This window comes from Lithobates pipiens, unplaced genomic scaffold (genome assembly GCF_037356315.1).
Source record: "Lithobates pipiens isolate NorthernLeopardFrog02 unplaced genomic scaffold, aLitPip1_a1.2 Scaffold_16, whole genome shotgun sequence".
NCBI classification, from domain to species: domain Eukaryota; kingdom Metazoa; phylum Chordata; class Amphibia; order Anura; family Ranidae; genus Lithobates; species Lithobates pipiens.
The window spans coordinates 423,631,098-423,650,342 of record NW_027507748.1 but is presented as its reverse complement, the minus strand read 5'-3'; the positions used below and the strand labels follow the sequence as shown (position 1 = coordinate 423,650,342).

Genomic DNA, 19,245 nt, shown 5'->3' with positions numbered 1-19,245 from the left:
GTAGAGCCCTCCAGCCTGACCTACAGTAACCCCCAACCAATGACCAGACTCACACAACTACATTGAGTCAGAAGTAAATTTTGCTATTTTAGACTGAGCACTAGCGGGTGTTACATGTGGCTTTATACCAATGGATTTGATTTAATAAAAACAACAGAAAATAAAATAAAAAAAACAATATTATCAAAATAAAGCCTCATTTGTATTAAAAAATATATATATGCCTTACTTTGTTGTCTTAAGTAATGACAAATTTGTTGTTTATTTTAAGACTAATATTTGTGAAGAGGGTGGGGTCCCTAATATTTCAGGTGGACCTTATATTATTACGACAAGGTCTGCTTTGAACTTTTGGCACAAAAACTTTCATTGAAATGTATTCATCAATAGCCACAGAGGATATAAGTCTTCACTAAGTGCAGCAAATGTCTTTGCAAACCATGATAAAACCTTGTAAAAGTAGTGGTGACATCATCACTGCGCTCCACACAGCTTGTGCAGAGAGATGGGCTGTGAGAGGGATCACAGATGTAGTTTTACAAGTGCAAAAAAACTACAGAAAGCGGTGAATGCAAGACCAGTCACCTTGCATAAGCAGAGAGAGCAGCATTGACTGGTCTTTATTACAGGAAGCTCCTGCACAGCGGCAAAGCTTCACACTGGGTTAATGCACAGATCTAGAAGAAATAAACAAAGCATGGCAAGATTCAAGATTCAAACAATATTTGCCTTTCCGGGAGTTCAGCTCTAAAGCCCCATATACACGGGCAGAATGTCAGGAGACATTTGCTGGTTTAAAAAAAAAAATGGCTGACGTTCTGCCCCTGTGTATGTCCGTCTGTTCGACAGAAGCCGAGTGTTCGGCTGGCTTCTGTTGGACGAGCATGCTGGAAAACCAGCAGCCAACTGAATCCTGATCAGCGCTCTCAGCCAATGGAAGAGAGCGCTGTTCGGCCTGTTCTGGTGGGGGGCAGTCCGCCTGTCAGAACACAACAGCTCAGCAGGGGAGATCGCTGCAACTTTGCAATGTTAGCACAGCGGCTCCAATCGGAGCTGACAGGTTTTTTTTTTTGCGCAACCCACATATCTGTTCTGGGTTAGTGATTCAAAATCTGAAGCAAGTTGGCCATCGTGACAGCCAGGCAACTAGCATTTACTACATGAAAAGTAAACAACAGTAGCCTTCAGGGTCTATTTACACATGTTTTCTCCCAAGACTCACACAGCTTTCATCCACGATTTACCAATTTTCAACTGCATCCAATTAGAAAAAAAAAAGTCAAAATCCTTGGTAAAGGTGTGAATTCTAGGTGAAAATATTTTGAAATAAACCAATTATGTTTCCCCATTTAGCAAAAAAAGCAAGATATTGTTATAAAAGCAAAGAGCTGTAAAAATCAGTACATTATGTTGACTGACAGTTTACACAGAGCGCTAAAAGCTGGTATTGCATCATGGCAGATGGATTTTTCTCTAGCTTAAAGATTTCCCAGCTGTGATGTACTTAGCAGAGGAATGGACATACACAGCTGCAATAAATTGTACATTTTCACAGGCTTTTGCCAGTTAGAGATATAAAAACTACATAAAAAATATGTTTATTGCATAAAAAATTGCACTTTATCAATAACTATAACAAATTTCTTATGTGGCCAACTTGCCATTTACAAATCCCGCTTACCAAATATTTTGAAGGAAAAAAAGTCAACTATACATTGCATACAGTAAACAATATAAGCTGAAAAAATGTAATATTCTGTAACTAGTATCTTTATTTTAGTTGTGCCATCTGCAAGCATATGGGGAATTGCAAGAAACACGGGGGTTGATGTACTAAAACTGGTGAGTGCAAAATCTGGTGCAGTTGTGTATAGAAATCAATCAGCTTCAAGGTTTTATTGTCCAAGCTTAAAGGGGTTGTAAAGTTAACAAAAATAAAAAATAAAAAAATAACAAACATGTTATACTTACCTCCACTGTGCAGCTCCTGGTCTTCTGGGGTCCCTCGGCGGCTGTCTCGGGTTCCCCCCACAAGTACTTCTCAGGTTCATGAGAGCTCCCTCGCATGGTGGGAAGCACTTGTGGGCGCGTTCCTGTGATACAGCTGGAGGCTATAGCCACTCACTGTATCACTCGGCCCCGCCCCCAACGCGCCTAGTCATTGGATGTGACTGACAGCAGCGCTGGAAAATGGCTGCGCTGCTTTCAATCCATCCACTCTAGCCAATCAGCGGCCAGGCTGAGCGGCAAAGAGGACGTCAGGGGCGAGCACGGGACTTTCGAGGGGTCAGGTAAGTAAAACGGGGGGGGGGGGGGGGGGAGGGGGAGGCTGGGGGGGCCGGCACTGCCAGATGTTTGATCAAATTGAAGTTAGAAGCTGATTGGCTACCAGGCACAGCTACACCAGATTTTGCACTCTCCAGTTTTAGTAAACCTACCATACAAAACAGAATCATCAACTAATAAATATTATGTCAGAGTTTTTTTTTTCCTCATTTAGGCCTCATACACACAGATGTTTTAAAAAATGAGCTGTAAAGCTAGTACCAACACTAGGAAAAAAAACATGATTTAATCCGCGATATGCATTGGCATTAGTGTGTTTATTTTTGACACTTTTTTTTAGGTGAATGGGTAGGTGTGCGATATACCCCATACTCATTCACCTAGGGTGGGGGGCCGGGATCTGGGGGCCCCCCTTGTTAAAGAGGGGTTCCAGATTGCAATAAGCCCCCGCCCACAGACCCCAACATCCATCGGGCAAGGGTCGTCAGGAAGAGGCCCTTGTCCTCATCAACATGGGGACAAGATGCTTTGGGGTGTGGGGTGCAGACCCCCCTGCCCCAAAGCAATGTTGAGGGCATGGTCCAGGAGGGGGTCCCCCCACCCTTTCCTGACCTCCCAGGCTGCGTGCTGGGATAAAGGTCTGGTGTTGTCTTGGGGGGTATAATTTTGGCGGGGTTCCCTTCAAGATTCTCAGCACACAAGTCGCACCGCAAGTCGGATAATCTTGATCCGACTTCTGGTGTGACTTCTATTCAAATCAATGGGCTTCCATAGGGAACCACTGATTTTGAATAGAGGGCGGATGAGGCTTAAAGCTGTGTATACAGTGTTAAGCCTTGTTAAACACCCTGCATTTTTACAGCTCTAGCGCTGGAGCCTCAGAACCCACTGGTCCTGTTTTTTTTTTGGAGCTTAAAAACGCCAATGCCTGTTACAGCTCAAAAACGCCATAATATGTATGAGGCCATTGAATAACATGTAGTGGCGTTTTTAAGCTGCAAGAAAAGCTCAAAAACACAGCTGTAAAAATGTCCGTGTGTATGAGGCCTAAATAGTTCACAAATTACCATTCGACTGAATAAAAGCGTTAATGTACATTTCCCCTATTAAAGTTTACTGATGGTATAACACATACCATCTGATCAGCAGGGGCGGACTGACAACTCATGGGGCCCCCGGGCAATAGAAGATCATGGGGCCCCCTGTTTCTCCGCCCACACACAAGCCACACCTACATAAAGCCCCACCTACATAAATCATGGGGCACATCACATGGCACGCAGCAGAGCACAGGGCGCACAGGACGGTGAATCATGGAGCACACAGGAGGGCACTGAGCACATCACAGGGCATGGGGCACACAGTTGGGCACATCACAGGGCACACAGAAGGACACATAATGGGGCACCCAGCAGGGCACTGAGCACATCACAGGGCATGGGACACATCACAGGGCACATCACGGAGCACACAGTAGGGTTTATTATGCTGTAAACAGCAGGGCACATTATTGAGCATAGCATGGTGTATCACAGGGGGTACAGGGCACATTAGTGGGTACACAGCAGGGCACATCACGGGATACACAGCAGGGCATGCCGCATATCACAGGGCATGTGGCACATAGTAGGGCACACAGCAGAGCACAGGGCACACAGTAGGACACATCCCAGGGCACATACTTGGGAACAGGACACATAAGGCGGTACACATCAGGGCACATCACAGGATGAGGCACACATCCCAGGGCTTAGGGCACACAGTAGAGCACAACAGGTTGTACACAGCAGGGCATGGGGCATATAGCAGGGCACATCACAGGGCAAGGGGCACACAGCAGGGTACATCGGGGGTACACAGCAGGGAACATCACAGGCCATGGGGCACGCAGAAGGGCAAATAGCAGGGCACAAACCAAAACACAGGGCACACAGTAGAGCACTGGGATCCTCCAGACTCAGCACAGTGTCTCTCATGGTAGCCATCGGGGGGGAAGGTGACACCGTGGGGGGTGGAGGACACAGGGGGACACCATGGGGGGAGAAGGGCACTGGGGGACAACATTGGGGAAGAAGACACAGGGGGTTATTAGGGGGTGTTGGAGGGCACAAGCAGGCACCGTGGGGGGGTTGGAGGGCACACGGAGACACTGTGGGGGGGTTGGAGGGCACAAGGGGACACTGTGGGGGGGACACCGTGGGGGGGTGGAGGGAACAGGGGGACACTGTGGGAGGTGTTACAGGAGGACACTTTGGGTGGTGGAGGACACAGGGGGAAACTGTGGTTAAGTGGCACAAGGGGTCACTGTGGGGGGGGGGGGAGGGCACAGGGGGACACTGTGGGTGGGTGTTACAGGGGACAGTGTGGGTGGGTGTTACAGGGGGTCACTGTGGGGGGGTGGAGGGCACAAGGGGGACACTGTGGGGGGGTGGAGGGCACAAGGGGGACACTGTGGGAGGTGGCACAGAGGGACACTGTTGGGAGGTGGAGGGCACAGAGGGACGCTGTGGGGGGGGGGGGGGGGGGTGGAGGGCACAGAGGGACGCTGTGGGGGGTGTTAGAGGAGGACACTATGGGGGGTGGAGGGCACAAGGGAACACTGTGGGGGGGGGGGGTTGGAGGGCACAGGGGGACACTGTGGGGGGTGGGAAGCTGTGCAGCAACTTTCTACGTGGTACAAGCTTAAGCACAGGACAGCATACAAGCTGCTGCTGGACTTTTCTTCCTACATGCAGAGTAGCGTGGGAAGCCGCTGTATACAGACCTCTTGTGATGCGCTCCTCCCCGCCGGCCCCTCCTCTCTTCTCGTCCATCCAAGGTGATTACGAATACAAGCACCTGGGGTGGGCTGGAGGGAAGGAGGGGCCGGCGGGGAGGAACGCATTACAAGCGGTCTGTTTACCCTGCCGCAGTCTTAGGGAGCAGTGATTCGGGACCCAATCTACCCATCAGTTAGCTGTGATTGATGGGTAGATCAATCTGGAAGCTGTCATGGGGCCCCCTGCTGGTGAACGGGCCCTTGGGCAGTGCTCGAACTGCCCGATGGTCAGTCTGCCCCTGCTGATCAGCAACCTGTAATAAAAAGTCATTAGATAAGATTTTGCTCTGGTGTGGTCAAATAAATACAACTAAGTCAATTACCTGGAGATGAACCATGATTTGTAATGCCAATCTCCTTCGATATTACTTTGCTGTTTGCAATCATATTCCCAAAATTAACTTCAGGATCGATTTCTAAATAACAAGATGGTTTAAACCTATAATGAGAGGGCAATAATGTTAAAGGATATGCAAAATAACTGGGGTGCAGTGCAGACATTGGGGGAACCATGCAAAATAAGCTACTGAAAACACTTCAGAGATTGATTTAGACCCCACTCACACTTGTGCGATTTGTCATGCAACTTTGAACATCAAAGTTGCATGACAAGTTGTACCCCATGTTTCCAATAATAACCATTCATACATGTGTGTCTTAAAGTTCATGCACTACTTTGATCCGACTTTTATGCAACTTGAGGGCCACAGACTTCAATGTTAACCCTCTAAAGTTGCATGAAAGTCGTACATGAATGTTTTACATGCAACAGTGGGTCAGACTTTGCAGAGGGACAACAAGTCATGTCCAAGTCACACCCATCCAAAGTTGTTGCACCAAAGTTGCTTCAAACCACTCCAAAATCAGCTTGACTTTGGAGTCCTACAAGTGTGAATGTTGCCCAACTAAAACTTGAGAGTGCAGCTGTGAATGATAGCCAATCGGCTTCTATCTTTAGCATGTTCAATTAAGGTTTGACCAAAAAAAAAAAACTGGAAGCTGATTGGTTTCTTTGCAGAACTGCACCAGATTTTGCACGCTCCGGTTTTAGTACATCAACTCCTACGTTTTCAGAGAACATAGAGTGGATGGTAGGAAAAGGGCTGTCAGGGAACATTGGGGAGAATTCAATAAAGCTGCTGTGGCACTTTTCTGGCATTAAAGTGGTTTTAAAGCCTTAAGGTTTTTCACCTTAATGCACAGTATGCATACGTTTACAACCACTTTAATCCCTTTTGTTAATGTACCGTGCCAAAATTATGAAACATCTGCAAAACTTTTGGTTCTGACAGTAACTTGTGCACCAAATTCAGGCAATTCTATAATGTGCCACTTTTTGTGCAGCATTGAGTCCGCCAATTTTACATTGTTGCACATCAAATGTACCAATGTCAAAATAAAATACAGACATGTGGTATCTTACAAACGTGGTGCTAATTAAGACCAACTCTCTTTTGGCTGTTGGCAGATGTTGCTAAATTGGGTCCGTCATGTACCCACTCGTGTTTTGGGCTGTGGCTTCCTCGCCTCCTCTCCTGTAGTGCGGGCAGTGGCCGTGGTGGCTCTGGCGTTTGCTCCTCCAGCTTCCAGCTTCCTCCACTGTGTCTCTTCTTCCGCCAAAGCGCTAGGCATCCAAATTAATCGCCTGACGCTTTGGCTAAATGGGGAAACAGGTCTCACACACCTGCCTCCTGATTGGCGGGGGGGAATTTTAGTGTGATAATAATGAAAATTAATTTGTTGTGGTCACACAACTGGGTGGGCTCTAAATGCAATGCTCTGCGCTCCAAGGTCACCCTTTTTTGAAGCCTATTCGAGCCTCCGGCTCTAATCAGGTGCTTCAAAAAAAATAAAAAATAAACACCCTGCCACATTGGAATACATGGTCCGGTGCCACTGATATGTAGATCAGAAGGCCGGACACATGGATAGGGAAGGCAGCGCCCGTGCGCCCTCTATGGACGGGCCGCCACTGGAACCCAGCCTGATTTAGAGGAATTTTTGCAAAATCTGTCTGTGCCAGTCTTTATGAATTCCAGGGAATGTATGCACAAAGGTGTAGGAGTGCCAGGGAACATTGTGCAGACAGAAGAATGCCCCATACACACGGTCAGATTTTCCGATGGAAAATGTTCGATGGGAGCTTTTTGTCAGAAATTCCGACCATGTGTAGGCTCCATCACACATTTTCTATCGGAATTTCCGTCACACAAAATTTGAGATCTAGATCTCAAATTTTCCGACAACAAAAGCCGTTCCACACATGCTCAGAACCAAGCAGAAGAGCCGCACTGGCTACTGAACTTTTTCTCGTACGTGTTGTACGTCACCTCGTTCTTGACATTCGCAATTTCCGACCAACTTTGTGTGACCGTGTGTATGCAAGATTTGAGCCAGATTTGAGCCAAGTTTGAGCCAACATCTGTCGGAAAAAAAACATGGATTTTGTTGTCGGAATCTCCGCTCAATGTCCGATCGTGTGTACGGGGTAGAAGAGTTAATACAGAATCCAGTGCAGACACCAGGAGGTCTTTGCTCTGCACAATTGTTCTGTGCAAAAACTGACAAAATCAACCGTTATTAGGCTACTCTCTCTCCAGGTCAAATGTTATCCATTCATAAGCAATAGAGTGAAGGGTCATAGTAAATCAACGATGATGCTGTATGTTCCTGATTAAATCTATTCTATATGACTGAATAACGTTTGACCTGGAGAGAAAATAGTCACATAGTTACATTTGATTTTGCCCCATTCCCACACAATGAATGTGCTTGCAGTTCTACAGGACAAATAGGTCTGCAGATGCTTTTAGAAAAAACACATCTATTGCCGCGCACACACGATTGGAATTCCGGACAGAAAAAGACCGATGAGAGCTTTTCAATCGGAAAATGCGACCGTGTGTATGCTCCATCGGAATTTAGCTGTCCGAATTTCCGCCAGCCAAAAATTGATAGCATGTTCTCAATTTTCCCGACGGAAAAACTTTCTATCGGTAATTCTGATCGTGTGTATGCAATTCCGACACACCAAAAATCACGCATGCTCAGATTCAACCACGAGACAGAAGCTATTGGCTACTGCCTATTGAACTTCCTTTTTCTAGTCCCGTCATACCTGTTGTACGTCACCACGTTATAAACGATTGGAATTTGGTGTGACCGTGTGTAGGCAAGACAGCTCCGTCGGAAATTCCGTCGGTAAAACCATCAGAGCTTTTCCCAACGAGAATTCCGATCATGTGTACGTGGCATTAGTGTTATCTGGTCTAGTCAAAATGGTTCTGCTAAATGACAGGTATACAGGGGCAGACTGACCATTTAGCCACTCTAGCACTGCCCCGGGCCACTAGGGGGCCCCATCAGGGTTGCCAGCCTCAGTAAAACCAGGGACAGTATGTAAAAAATCGGTGTTTTATTTACATCGGTCTCTGAAATGTCCCTTACCGACATCCTTTTGGTCTAAAAATCCGGAGATTATAGCTGCCCCACCTCTCCAGTACCTTCTCACCCAATAGAAGCATGTCTGTGTATACTATGTGATTGTATACTGTGTGTGTGTGTGTGTGTTTCTGTATACTGTGTGGCCCCATAATCTGTGATTGCCTGGGGCCCCATGAGTTGTCAGTCTGCCCCTGCAGGTATATTATGTAATAATAATTTATATATATATATATATATATATATATATATATATATATATATATATATATATATATATATATATATATACACACATACACACACACACACACAGATACCACTATGCAGTTACAGTAAGAGGCTGAGTTTCTGAAGCAACAACTGAAAGGTGTTTCTTTTCTAATAATAAAAGAAAGAAAAAAAAGAATTGCGTACATCTTGTGCAGAGATAGTAGTTAAAATGAATTATTCAATAATGACACAATTTAAAGCAGTGAGATGTGGAGGTACATTAATATTAATATTTAATGTATGCAGTTTCCGCTTCATTCACTGTACAGGCAGGTAAAATTAGTTTCTTCACCACTTTCAAGAATTATTAATGCACTTTCACACACCTCAAGCTTCCAGCATCATAAATCAAATTACACAGAACTGTGTCAGAAAATCAATCAATTTACCTAGTATTTAATTTCATTTAGCTTACATTAACTCTGTGAAAGTGCAGTTGTTTTGCGGATGAGAGTGGCCTCATAACATCAGCAGTATTGGTGATAGAAATAAAGTAACAATCAAGTCTCTGAATGGAGCATTTCGTTTGGCAGCTGAGAAAACTGATGATCCAGATAAACAAAGACTGATTATTGAGCCATGTAAACCTTCTTTGCTTTCCTATTAACTAGACGTAGGAAACTGGATCATTTATATAATGGAAACAAAAGACATTATACAGGTATACGAGTTTCATTTGGCCATTCACAATGCCGTTTTAAGGTTCGTCTCTTCAGTTATGTTTGTAGCTAACCTCAAATTTGCTTTAACCACTTCAGCCCCGGAAGTTTTTACCCCTTTAATGACCAGGCCATTTTTTGCGATAGGGCACTGCGTTATTTTAACTGACAAATGCGTGGTTGCACAATGCTACCCAAACAAAAATGATGTCCTTTTTTTCCCCACAAATAGAGCTTTCTTTTGGTGGTATTTGATCACCTCTGCGGTTTTTATTTTTTTACGCTATAAAAAAAAATTGTGTTAATGTTTAACCACTTAAGCCCCGGACCATTTTCCAGCTAACGGGCCAGGTCCTTTATTGCGATTCGGCACTGCGTCGCTTTAACTGACAATTGCGTGGTCATGCGATGTGGCTCCCAAACAAAATTGGCGTCCTTTTTTTCCCACAAATAGAGCTTTCTTTTGGTGGTATTTGATCACCTCTGCGGTTTTTATTTTTTGCGCTATAAACAAAAATAGAGCGACACTTTTGAAAAAAATGCAATATTTTTTACTTTTTGCTATAATAAATATCCCCAAAAAATATATAAAAATAATATTTTTTCTTCAGTTTAGGCCGATACGTAAAATTTGGTAAAAAAAAAAACAACCGCAATAAGCGTTTTATTGATTGGTTTGCGCAAAAGTTATAGCGTCTACAAAATAGGGGATAGTTTTATGGCATTATTATTAATAATTTTTTTTTTTACTAGTAATGGCGGCGATCAGCGTTTTTTTATTGTGACTGCGACATTATGTCGGACAATTTTGACACATTTTTGGGACCACTGGCATTAATATAGCGATCAGTGCAATTAAAAATTGGCAGTGAAGGGGTTAACCACTAGGGGGCAGTGTGACATCACTGATCGTCTTTCCCTATAACAAGGAACAGACGGTCGGTGACAGCCACACTAGGAAGCACGAGGAGAGGTTTGTTTACACTTATCTCTCCTTGTTCTTCAGCTTTGGGACACGATCGCGGGACACCAGCGGCGATCGGGTTTCCGCGGCCATGGAGCTCAGGACCGGGTCACGAGTGCGCCGCCGGCAGCGCGCGCATGACCCACGGCTGGGCTCTTAAAGGGCAACATACCTGTACGTGCCTGTGCCCAGCCATGCCATTCTGACGACGTACATCGACATGAGGCAGTCCTTAAGTGGTTAAAAAAAGAAAAAAAAAATATTTTGTACTTTCTGCTATAAAACAAATCCAATAAAAAATGTAAAAAATCTTCTTCAACAATTTAGGCCAATTTGTATTCTGCTACATATTTTTGGTAAAAAATAAATATATCCCAATTAGTGTATATTGATTGGTTTGTTATTGCGTCTACAATCTATGGGATATTTTTATGGCATTTTGATTTTTATAATTACTAGTAATGGCAGTGATTAGCTATTTTTGGATACTAAGTGGCACTTTTTGGGGACCAGTGATCAGTGCTATAAAAAATAAATTAAAAAAAATGCGCTGTATAATGATTTCACCTGGTATAACTATTCCAATGTCACAACATGTGTGACCATATAGACCTTGTGTTTTGTCTTTTTCCTTTTAAATCTATGTATTTTAAACTGTGATTGTAATAAAAATTTTACCAATTTTGTTATGGTACCATCAAGTCCATTTCAGCCTCCCCCCAAAAAATCCCTTTTCTATAAATAAATATATCCCATAGACGCTATAACTTTTCTGAAAACCAATCAATATATGTGTATTGGAATTTTATTTTACCAAAAATATGTAGCAGAATTCCAATTGGCCTAAATTTATGCAGACATTTGATTTTTTTAATTTTTTCATTGAATGTTTTATAGCAGAAAGTAAAAAATATTGTTTTGTTTTCAAAATTGTTGGTCTTTTTTTGTTTATAGCGCAAAAAAAAAATAAAAATAAAAAAAACACAGTGTTGACCAAATACCACCAAAAGAAAGCTCTATTTGTGGGGGAAAAAATGGGCATCAACTTTACTCGGGTACAGCGTCGCACGACCGCGCAATTATACCAATGCAGTGCCGTATCGCAAAAAATGGCCTGGTTAGCAGGGGGGTAAAACCTTCCGGAGCTGACGTGGTTAAAGTAACGCAGTGCCGTGTTGCAAAAAATGGCCTGGTCATGAAAGGGGGTAAATCTTCCAAGGGTCAAGTGGTTAATATATAGTTAAAACTTGTTTGTTTTAACGTTCTCTCTTTCTCTTTCTGGATATAAAGCACATACCCTAGTAGTGGCACATTGATGACATCTCCATCGACCACAACAAGTAACTTGTCACTAACGTCTTCCTTTTTAGATGGCTTATATTCGATAGTTGCTGTTATTTGAAGCCCAGGAGCTATCGGTTTTTCTGGATTTTGCACAGAAAGTGTGAACTGAAATGATACACAAGGGTCATTTTTATTAGCAGTTATACACGTGCACTAGCAAAGTTGTATATAAATAATGAGGCTTATGTATAAAGCAAATGATTGAAGCGTTTGCATGCTTCTCTTTAGTAACAAATATGCATATCCCCTTCTTGTTGCTAGGGTGATTTAGAGCATTTAAAAAGGAAACTTCGAACAGTTGCTAGGAAGGAACGAATGAGTGTCTTCAATCAGGCACTTCATACATAGTTACATAGTTAGGTTAAAAAAAGACACAAGTCCATCTAGTTAAAAAAAAAAAAAAATATATATATATATATATATATATATATATATATATATATATATATATATATATATATATATATATATATATATATATATATATATATATATATAAAATGAGAGATAGATAAAAATTCCTTCTTGATCCCTGGAGCCAATTGGAATTTTCCCTGGATCAACTTTACCTATTACTAGTATCCAGTTATTTTATTTACATTTAGGTAAAAAATAAAAATAAAGCAATCTACTGAGCTGGCCAGAACCCCCTCTGGAGGGAGTCTATTCCACATTTTCCCAGCTCTTACTGTGAAGAAACCTTTCCGTATTTGGAGATGAAATCTTTTTTCCTCTAGACATAAAGAGTGCCCCCTTGTCCTCCTGATGACCTTAAAGAGAATAACTCAACACTAAGTTCACTATACGGACCCCTTATATATTTGTACATGTTGATCATATCCCCCCTTAATCTCCTCTTATCAAGAGTGAATAAATTCAGTTCCTCTAATCTTTCCTCATAGCTGAGTTCCTCCATGCCTCTTATCAGTTTGGTTGCCCTTCTCTGCACTTTCTTCAGTTCCCCGATATCCTTTTTGAGAACTGGTGCCCAAAACTGAATGGCATATTCCAGGTGAGGTCTTACTAATGATTTGAACAGGGGCAAAATGATATCCCTCTCTCTGGAGTCCATACCTCTCTTAATACAAGAAAGGACTTTGCTTGCTTTGGAAACAGCAGCTTGCCATTGCATGCTATTATTGAGCTTATTATCTACCAAAACCCCCAGATCCTTCTCCACTATGGATTCCCCCAGTTGTACTCCACCTAGCATGTATGATGCATGCATATTCTTAGCCCCCAAGTGCATAACTTTACATTTCTCAACATTAAACCTCATCTGCCACATAGTCACCCAATTAGACAGAGCATTGAGGTCGGCTTGTAAATTGGAGACATCCTGTAAAGACGTTATTACACTACATAACTTGGTGTCATCTGCAAATACGGAAATGTTACTTTTGATCCCAGACCTAATATCATTTATAAAGATATTAAAAAGTAAGGGTCCCAGCACTGAACCTTGGGGTACACCACTGATAACATTAGACCATTCAGAGTAAGAAGCATTAACCACTACTCTCTGAATTCTGTCTTTTAGCCAGTTTTCTATCCATTTACAAATAGATTTTTTAAAGCCTGTAGACTTTACCTTACACATGAGCCATGTGTGGGGGGAACATAGGGCCTAATGAGTTTTTGTAAACATAATCATGCACAATTTAGTTCATAACCATATCCATGCAGCCTTCTACATTTTCTGATCCACAACAGTGTCAAATAAAACAGAAGAAAAGCATTAAAAAAAACACAATTAAAAGTAACCCAACATTTTTACAATTCTACTTAATGTAATTGTGTGCACAGCAATAAAACAACAGTGCCATTCCTATTAAACTAATTGAAAAGCAGCAGACCAGTGGCAGGCAGTTATTCCTACCTGTGTGTTTTGTGGTCCATTAATCTTGATCGTTTTGGCTACATGACTGATATTCTGTACTGTTATTTTGGCTTGGTAGGTCGTCCCAACTGACACATCCATGAAATGCACAAGGCAAGGTGCTATTCTCACTCCCAACACATTATCAATCAATTCTTCCATGACTTTTACTGCTGTGTGAGAAAATTGAAAGGACAATCACACAGATAAATAAACACGCCATGCATATATGACACTGCTGACCACAACTAAACACAGAAATAAAAAAAAATAAAAAAAATATTTCTTTTTTTTTTTTACAAAAAAGAAAAAATGATACAGAATTTTACAGTGTACCAAGACAATTTGTAGCAGTTTATAGCAGTTCCTGCCAACAAATTATTTTACAGTTTGATGTGGTATAACCCAGGTCAATGTCTATTTATAAAAAAAAGGTACTGTGCAAATGTCTCAAACATCAGCTCCGTCTAGTGGCCATTATGCTGTATTTTCCTGATTGATGCATTTCAGGAGAATCCTGCATTATGGTCACTAGATATAGCTGACATTCATAGGAAAAAAAAAACATGTTAGGCCCCTTTCATACATGCGTACCGTTCAGGTCCACTTGTCAGTTTTTTTAGGTGGACCTGAACAGACACTTCATGCAGGTATATGGAGTGACGGATGTCAGCGGTGACATGTCCGCTGACATCTGATGCGCTGAATTCAGACGGATGGAAACCGTCTTTTCCTCCGTCTGGCAGATCAGGTGAAAACAGACAGTCGTTCCGTTTTTATCCGATCCCCCATAGAGGAGAGCGGAGCTCTGACAGGTCCATCTCAGCACAGTGAGCGGAGATGGACCTGTCATCCGCCGGCTCAGCAGGGATCAACTGAGCGTGTGAAAGAGGTCTTAGGCAAAATATGGCATTATTCATGACAGCTGAGCAAATGCTTCAGGCAGAGTTTTTTTTTCTTTTTTTTTTTTTTTTACAATAAATAGATCCCTGAGAGAGCGCTTATTCACATTGTGTCTTATAATCTTATATTATAACTGAATCCAAGCGATCCGAGTTGTTAGTAGTTAGGAATTTTAGTGCACACAAACACAATGATAAAAAAGGATGAGATGAGAACAAAAAAAAAAAAAAACTTTACAGTTTAGCAATTTAAATTGGTTGTAAATCCTTACAGACCACTTTTTCCTACAGGTAAGCCTATAATAAGGCTTACCTGTAGGTACTGGAAATATCTCCCAAACCTGTGCATGGTTTAGGAGATATTTACCATATACCCTTTCACCGCATCATGTACACTCTAGAAAGGGCACAATCGTGCCGTTTCTATAGGGCCTGTGCCGTGACCATTAGTGAAGTCACGCAACTCCAGCCAGTCACAGAGAGGGGTGAAGATGGAAGCTTCCACCAGGAGGACAATGTGGACATCATGGCTTTGTTTGCAGGCAAGTGACACATAATAAATAAATATATAAATCATGGACCTACCCAGAGGAAGCCCACGCAGGCACAGGGAGAACATGCAAACTCCAGGCAGATGGTGTCGTGGTCGGGATTTGAAGCCACGACCCTATTGCTACTAGGTGAGAGTGCTACCTTCTACATCACTGTGTTGCCCTCAATGAAATGAGAGAGGAATTATTGCTGGTCAGGCAAGAGTGAAGGCTATGCTGCCAGACAGCTGTTGGATATTACAAACCAGGAGCATAGAAATGGCTTTCTAAAGAAATGCCCCCTGTTTCTATCCTGCTCCTGAGGTGGGCAGGTGGTCTATGTAAAAGTGGGATTAGAGCACCCAAAGTGCAGGGGTACTTGAGCAGTTGCATGGTCTGCAAATAGTATTCCAGCCTCTGAATCTACCATCATAATTGTGCAGGTTCTTTTTTTATTATTTATTTATGCTTATGCATTTGTTTTTGCACTACAGACCTTTATCATATCACAGAACCCCTGCTTGTACTGTCCATTTGTGGTCCCGAGTAGTGACAAGATAGTGACCATCAGGTATGCATAGATAAAATAATCATGAAAAGTGGGATCATGACGGCAAGCCTGTACCTTCGCTCTGACAAGCAATTTGTGATGGATTGTTTTTCGGAGGGTGTTTGAATGGCTGTGAGGAGTAGACTTCTTTCTCGCCAGAATTCACTGATCAACTCTTGCAGCCAATTTCTGCAATCACTGATTGAATGCTGGTTTCCCAGCAAGACTGTTCAACAGAAGCTGGTTGTTGGATCAGGTCGGATTGGCTTAAAAAAAGATATGCATACTGATTTCTTCTTTACAGCGCTAGATAGGTTAGAGTTAGATCGTGGATGTCTGTAGATGCAGGCATTTTAGTGTTAGGGTGGACTTACACTTCAACCACCTGCCGCCCCCCATATAGCAAAATTATGGCGGCAAAGTGGTTTCAATATCCTGACCGGACGTCATATGGTGTCTTCAGGATATTAAACCGATGCACGCCCCTGCGGCGATCGTTGTTGCAGTGTGTCAGTCTGACACACACCAACTCTGGTCTAGATAAAGAGTCTCTGATGGAGACTCTTTACCACGTGATCGGCCATGTCCAATCACAGCTGATCATGATGTAAACAGGAAGAGACGTGATCGGCTTTTCCTCACTCGCGTCTGTCAGACGCGAGTAGAAGAGAGCCAATCGGCTGCTCCTCTGACGGGGGGTGTGTGCGGATCGGTTATCAGCACAGCCCCCCCAAGGATACCCACACTGGACCACCAGGGATGTCACTAGGACCACCAGGGATGTCACCACCAGGTATGCCACCCTAGACCACCAGGGATGCCAATCAGTGCCCACAATGGATGCCGGTGCCCACAATGGGCATCACTGATTGGCTGGCATTATTGTTTGGCACTAATTGGCATCTTTCAGTACCATACATTACAGTACATCAGTGCCACCTATCAGTGCCCATCTGTGCCACATATCAGTGCCACCTATCAGTGCCACCTTATCAGTGCCCATCAGTGCAGCCCCATCAGTGCCCATCAGTGAAGGAGAAAACTTACTTATATACAAAGTTTTGTAACTGAAACCAAAAAGAAAACCTTTTTTTTTACAAAATTCTTCGGCCTTTTTTTATTTGTTTAGCAGAAAATAAAAATCCCAGAGGTGATAAAATACCACCAGAAGAAAGATATATTTGTGGGAACAAAATGATAAAAATTTAGTTTGGGTACAGTGTAGCATGACCGCGCAATTGTCATTCAAAGTACAACAGTGCTGAAAGCCAAAAATTGGTCTGGGCAGGAAGGTGTGCAAGTGTCCGGTATTGAAGTGGTTAATAATGGTATTTTATATTACCTGATAAGTATTGCGAGTGACACACGCCTAGGTTGTCATCATATTGTAGAGCCATGTGATGTATAGAGTACTCCCCATTATTTGAATGAACTAGACACATTTTCACATACACCATTGTTGCAATATTGTTGCTTATAGACAACTTTAGTAAAAGACAAAATAACATATTGCTACTTTGTCTGCAGTTTCCATAAAGTTTGGACACTCTGAAACCCAAGTGATCAGATCAGATACCATACTGGTCTCAATGGCAATGAACTGAAAAAGCAGCGATCCTGAGCAGTCACTTACAATAAATAGGCACGTTTGTGTAATGTTAGGCAAACACTGTAAAGGCCAGTACACACGATCAGAAAATCGTACAAAATACCGCTTTTGAAGTGATCTATGATAATTTGACCCTTAGTACACAGCTTTCATCCGAAATTATCCGGAAGGGACAAACATGAAAATGTTTCTCATCTGATACCATCATACAATTTTTGTTTAACCACTTCAATACTGGGAACTTTCACCCCTTCCTGCCCAGGTCAATTTTCAGCTTTCAGCGCTGTCGCATTTTGAATGACAATTGCACAGTCATGCTATACTGTACCCAAACTACATTTTTGTCATTTTTTTTCCCCACAAATAGAGCTTTGGTGGTATTTGATGGTATTTGATCATCTCTGGGGTTTTTATTTTTTTGCTAAACTAAAAAAGACCAACATTTTTGAAAAAAGAAGAAGGTTTTCGTTGTTTCGGTTATAAAATTTTGTTTTCACCTTCACTGATGGCCACTGATTAGGCGGCACTGATGAATGAGTTGGCACTAATAAGGATGCACCGATATGTAGAATTGTAGAATTGATGGGCATTGATAGGCAGCACTGATGAGCACCAATAGGCGGTACTGATATCCAGCACTGATGGGCAGTGATAGGTGGCACTGATAGGTGCAACGTGCTATTATTAGGGATGTTGTTCATGCCATGTAATAGCAATAAAAATTATCATAAAAAAAATAAAAAATAAAAAAATAAATAAATGTAAAGTGCCCCTATTCCCCTGTGCTCGAGAGCAATAATTCTAGCACCAGTGCAACTCTAAGCTGATGACCTTTAAAAGCTTTTAAAGCATTGCCTATGGAGATTTTTAGGTACCATCATTTTCCGCCATTCCACAAGCAGACACAATTTTCAAGTCTGACATGTTTGGTATCTATTTACTCAGCATCAATGTAAATATTCGCCAACACACCAGGAATCTTTAGTTGATGTCCAAAGGTTTGTATTGCAGATAGACCACATCGCAAAGACAAGTGCAATGCCTTCGTTGACATGCAGGATGTGAGAACACCTACCTGATGAAGAGGCCATGTGTGGCTCCGAGGACATTGCACTTGTCTTTGTGATGTGATCTATCTGCAATAAAAACCTTTGCACATCAACTGAAGATTTCTGGTGTGTTGTGGAATATGTATATTGACTTGGTGTTTCCGGGATCCAGCTGGTAATCGCTGCAGCACCATTAGTGATGAGCCTTGTTTCCAGGTTTGCAATAGGAATATAGACAAGCAGAGGCGTTGCTGGGTCTACAATAGATCTTGGGCTAGAGCCCATAGCAACGTATGAATTAATGAAATACTTGTATAGCGCACAATGCGAACTGAATCGCCTCTAGGCGCTGTGGCGAGCTTTGATCATCTGCTAAAAGAGGAAGGTCTTGAGTTTTTTCCTAAAAGCCAGGTGATTTTCTTCCAGGCGGATGTTGATTGGTAGAGCATTCCATAGCCGAGGCCCTTGGACAGCGAATCTCCGATCCCCCTTGGATTTATACCGGGCTTTGGGCACGAGGAGGAGGTTTGTGTTGGCTGATCGAAGACTGCGGTTTGGTGTGTAATGATTTATTTTCTCCATTAAGTATTGTGGAGCTTCTCTATGCACGCATTTGTGGGTGAGGCAAAGGGTCTTGAACGTGATCCGATTTTTTACGGTTAGCCAATGTAAGCTCCTCAGTGAAGGAGAGATGGATTCCCAGGGTTTTTTTTCCTGTTATCAGCCTTGCCGCCGTGTTTTGGATCAGTTGTAATCGCGCAAGTTGATATTGTGGTAATCCTATGTAAAGCGAGTTTGCGCAGTCCAGTCGTAAATTAATGATTGTTCCAACTACCACTGCTTTGTCATTCTTTGGGATAAAAGGGATGAGTCTGCGAAGCATACGCAGCAGATGGTGAGATCCACTGACTACAGATCCTATTTGCGCAGCCATTGACATT

General features: G+C 42.6%; 1 protein-coding gene across 2 annotated transcripts in view; it reads right to left on the bottom strand.

Annotated features, from left to right (window-relative positions):
• The window catches only part of CFAP47 (cilia and flagella associated protein 47), a 681,345-nt gene that overhangs the window by 657,927 nt on the left and 4,173 nt on the right, over window positions 1-19,245 (bottom strand). The window contains exons 2-4 of one of the 2 annotated variants that reach the window (XM_077482554.1): window positions 13,665-13,837; window positions 11,739-11,890; window positions 5,428-5,543 (exon numbers count right to left, since the gene is read on the bottom strand). In XM_077482554.1, coding sequence (XP_077338680.1) covers window positions 5,428-5,543; window positions 11,739-11,890; window positions 13,665-13,826 — 430 coding nt within the window. In that variant the 5' untranslated portion in view covers window positions 13,827-13,837. The remainder of the gene's footprint in view (window positions 1-5,427; window positions 5,544-11,738; window positions 11,891-13,664; window positions 13,838-19,245) is intronic. The other variant, XM_077482555.1, reaches the window with a different exon arrangement.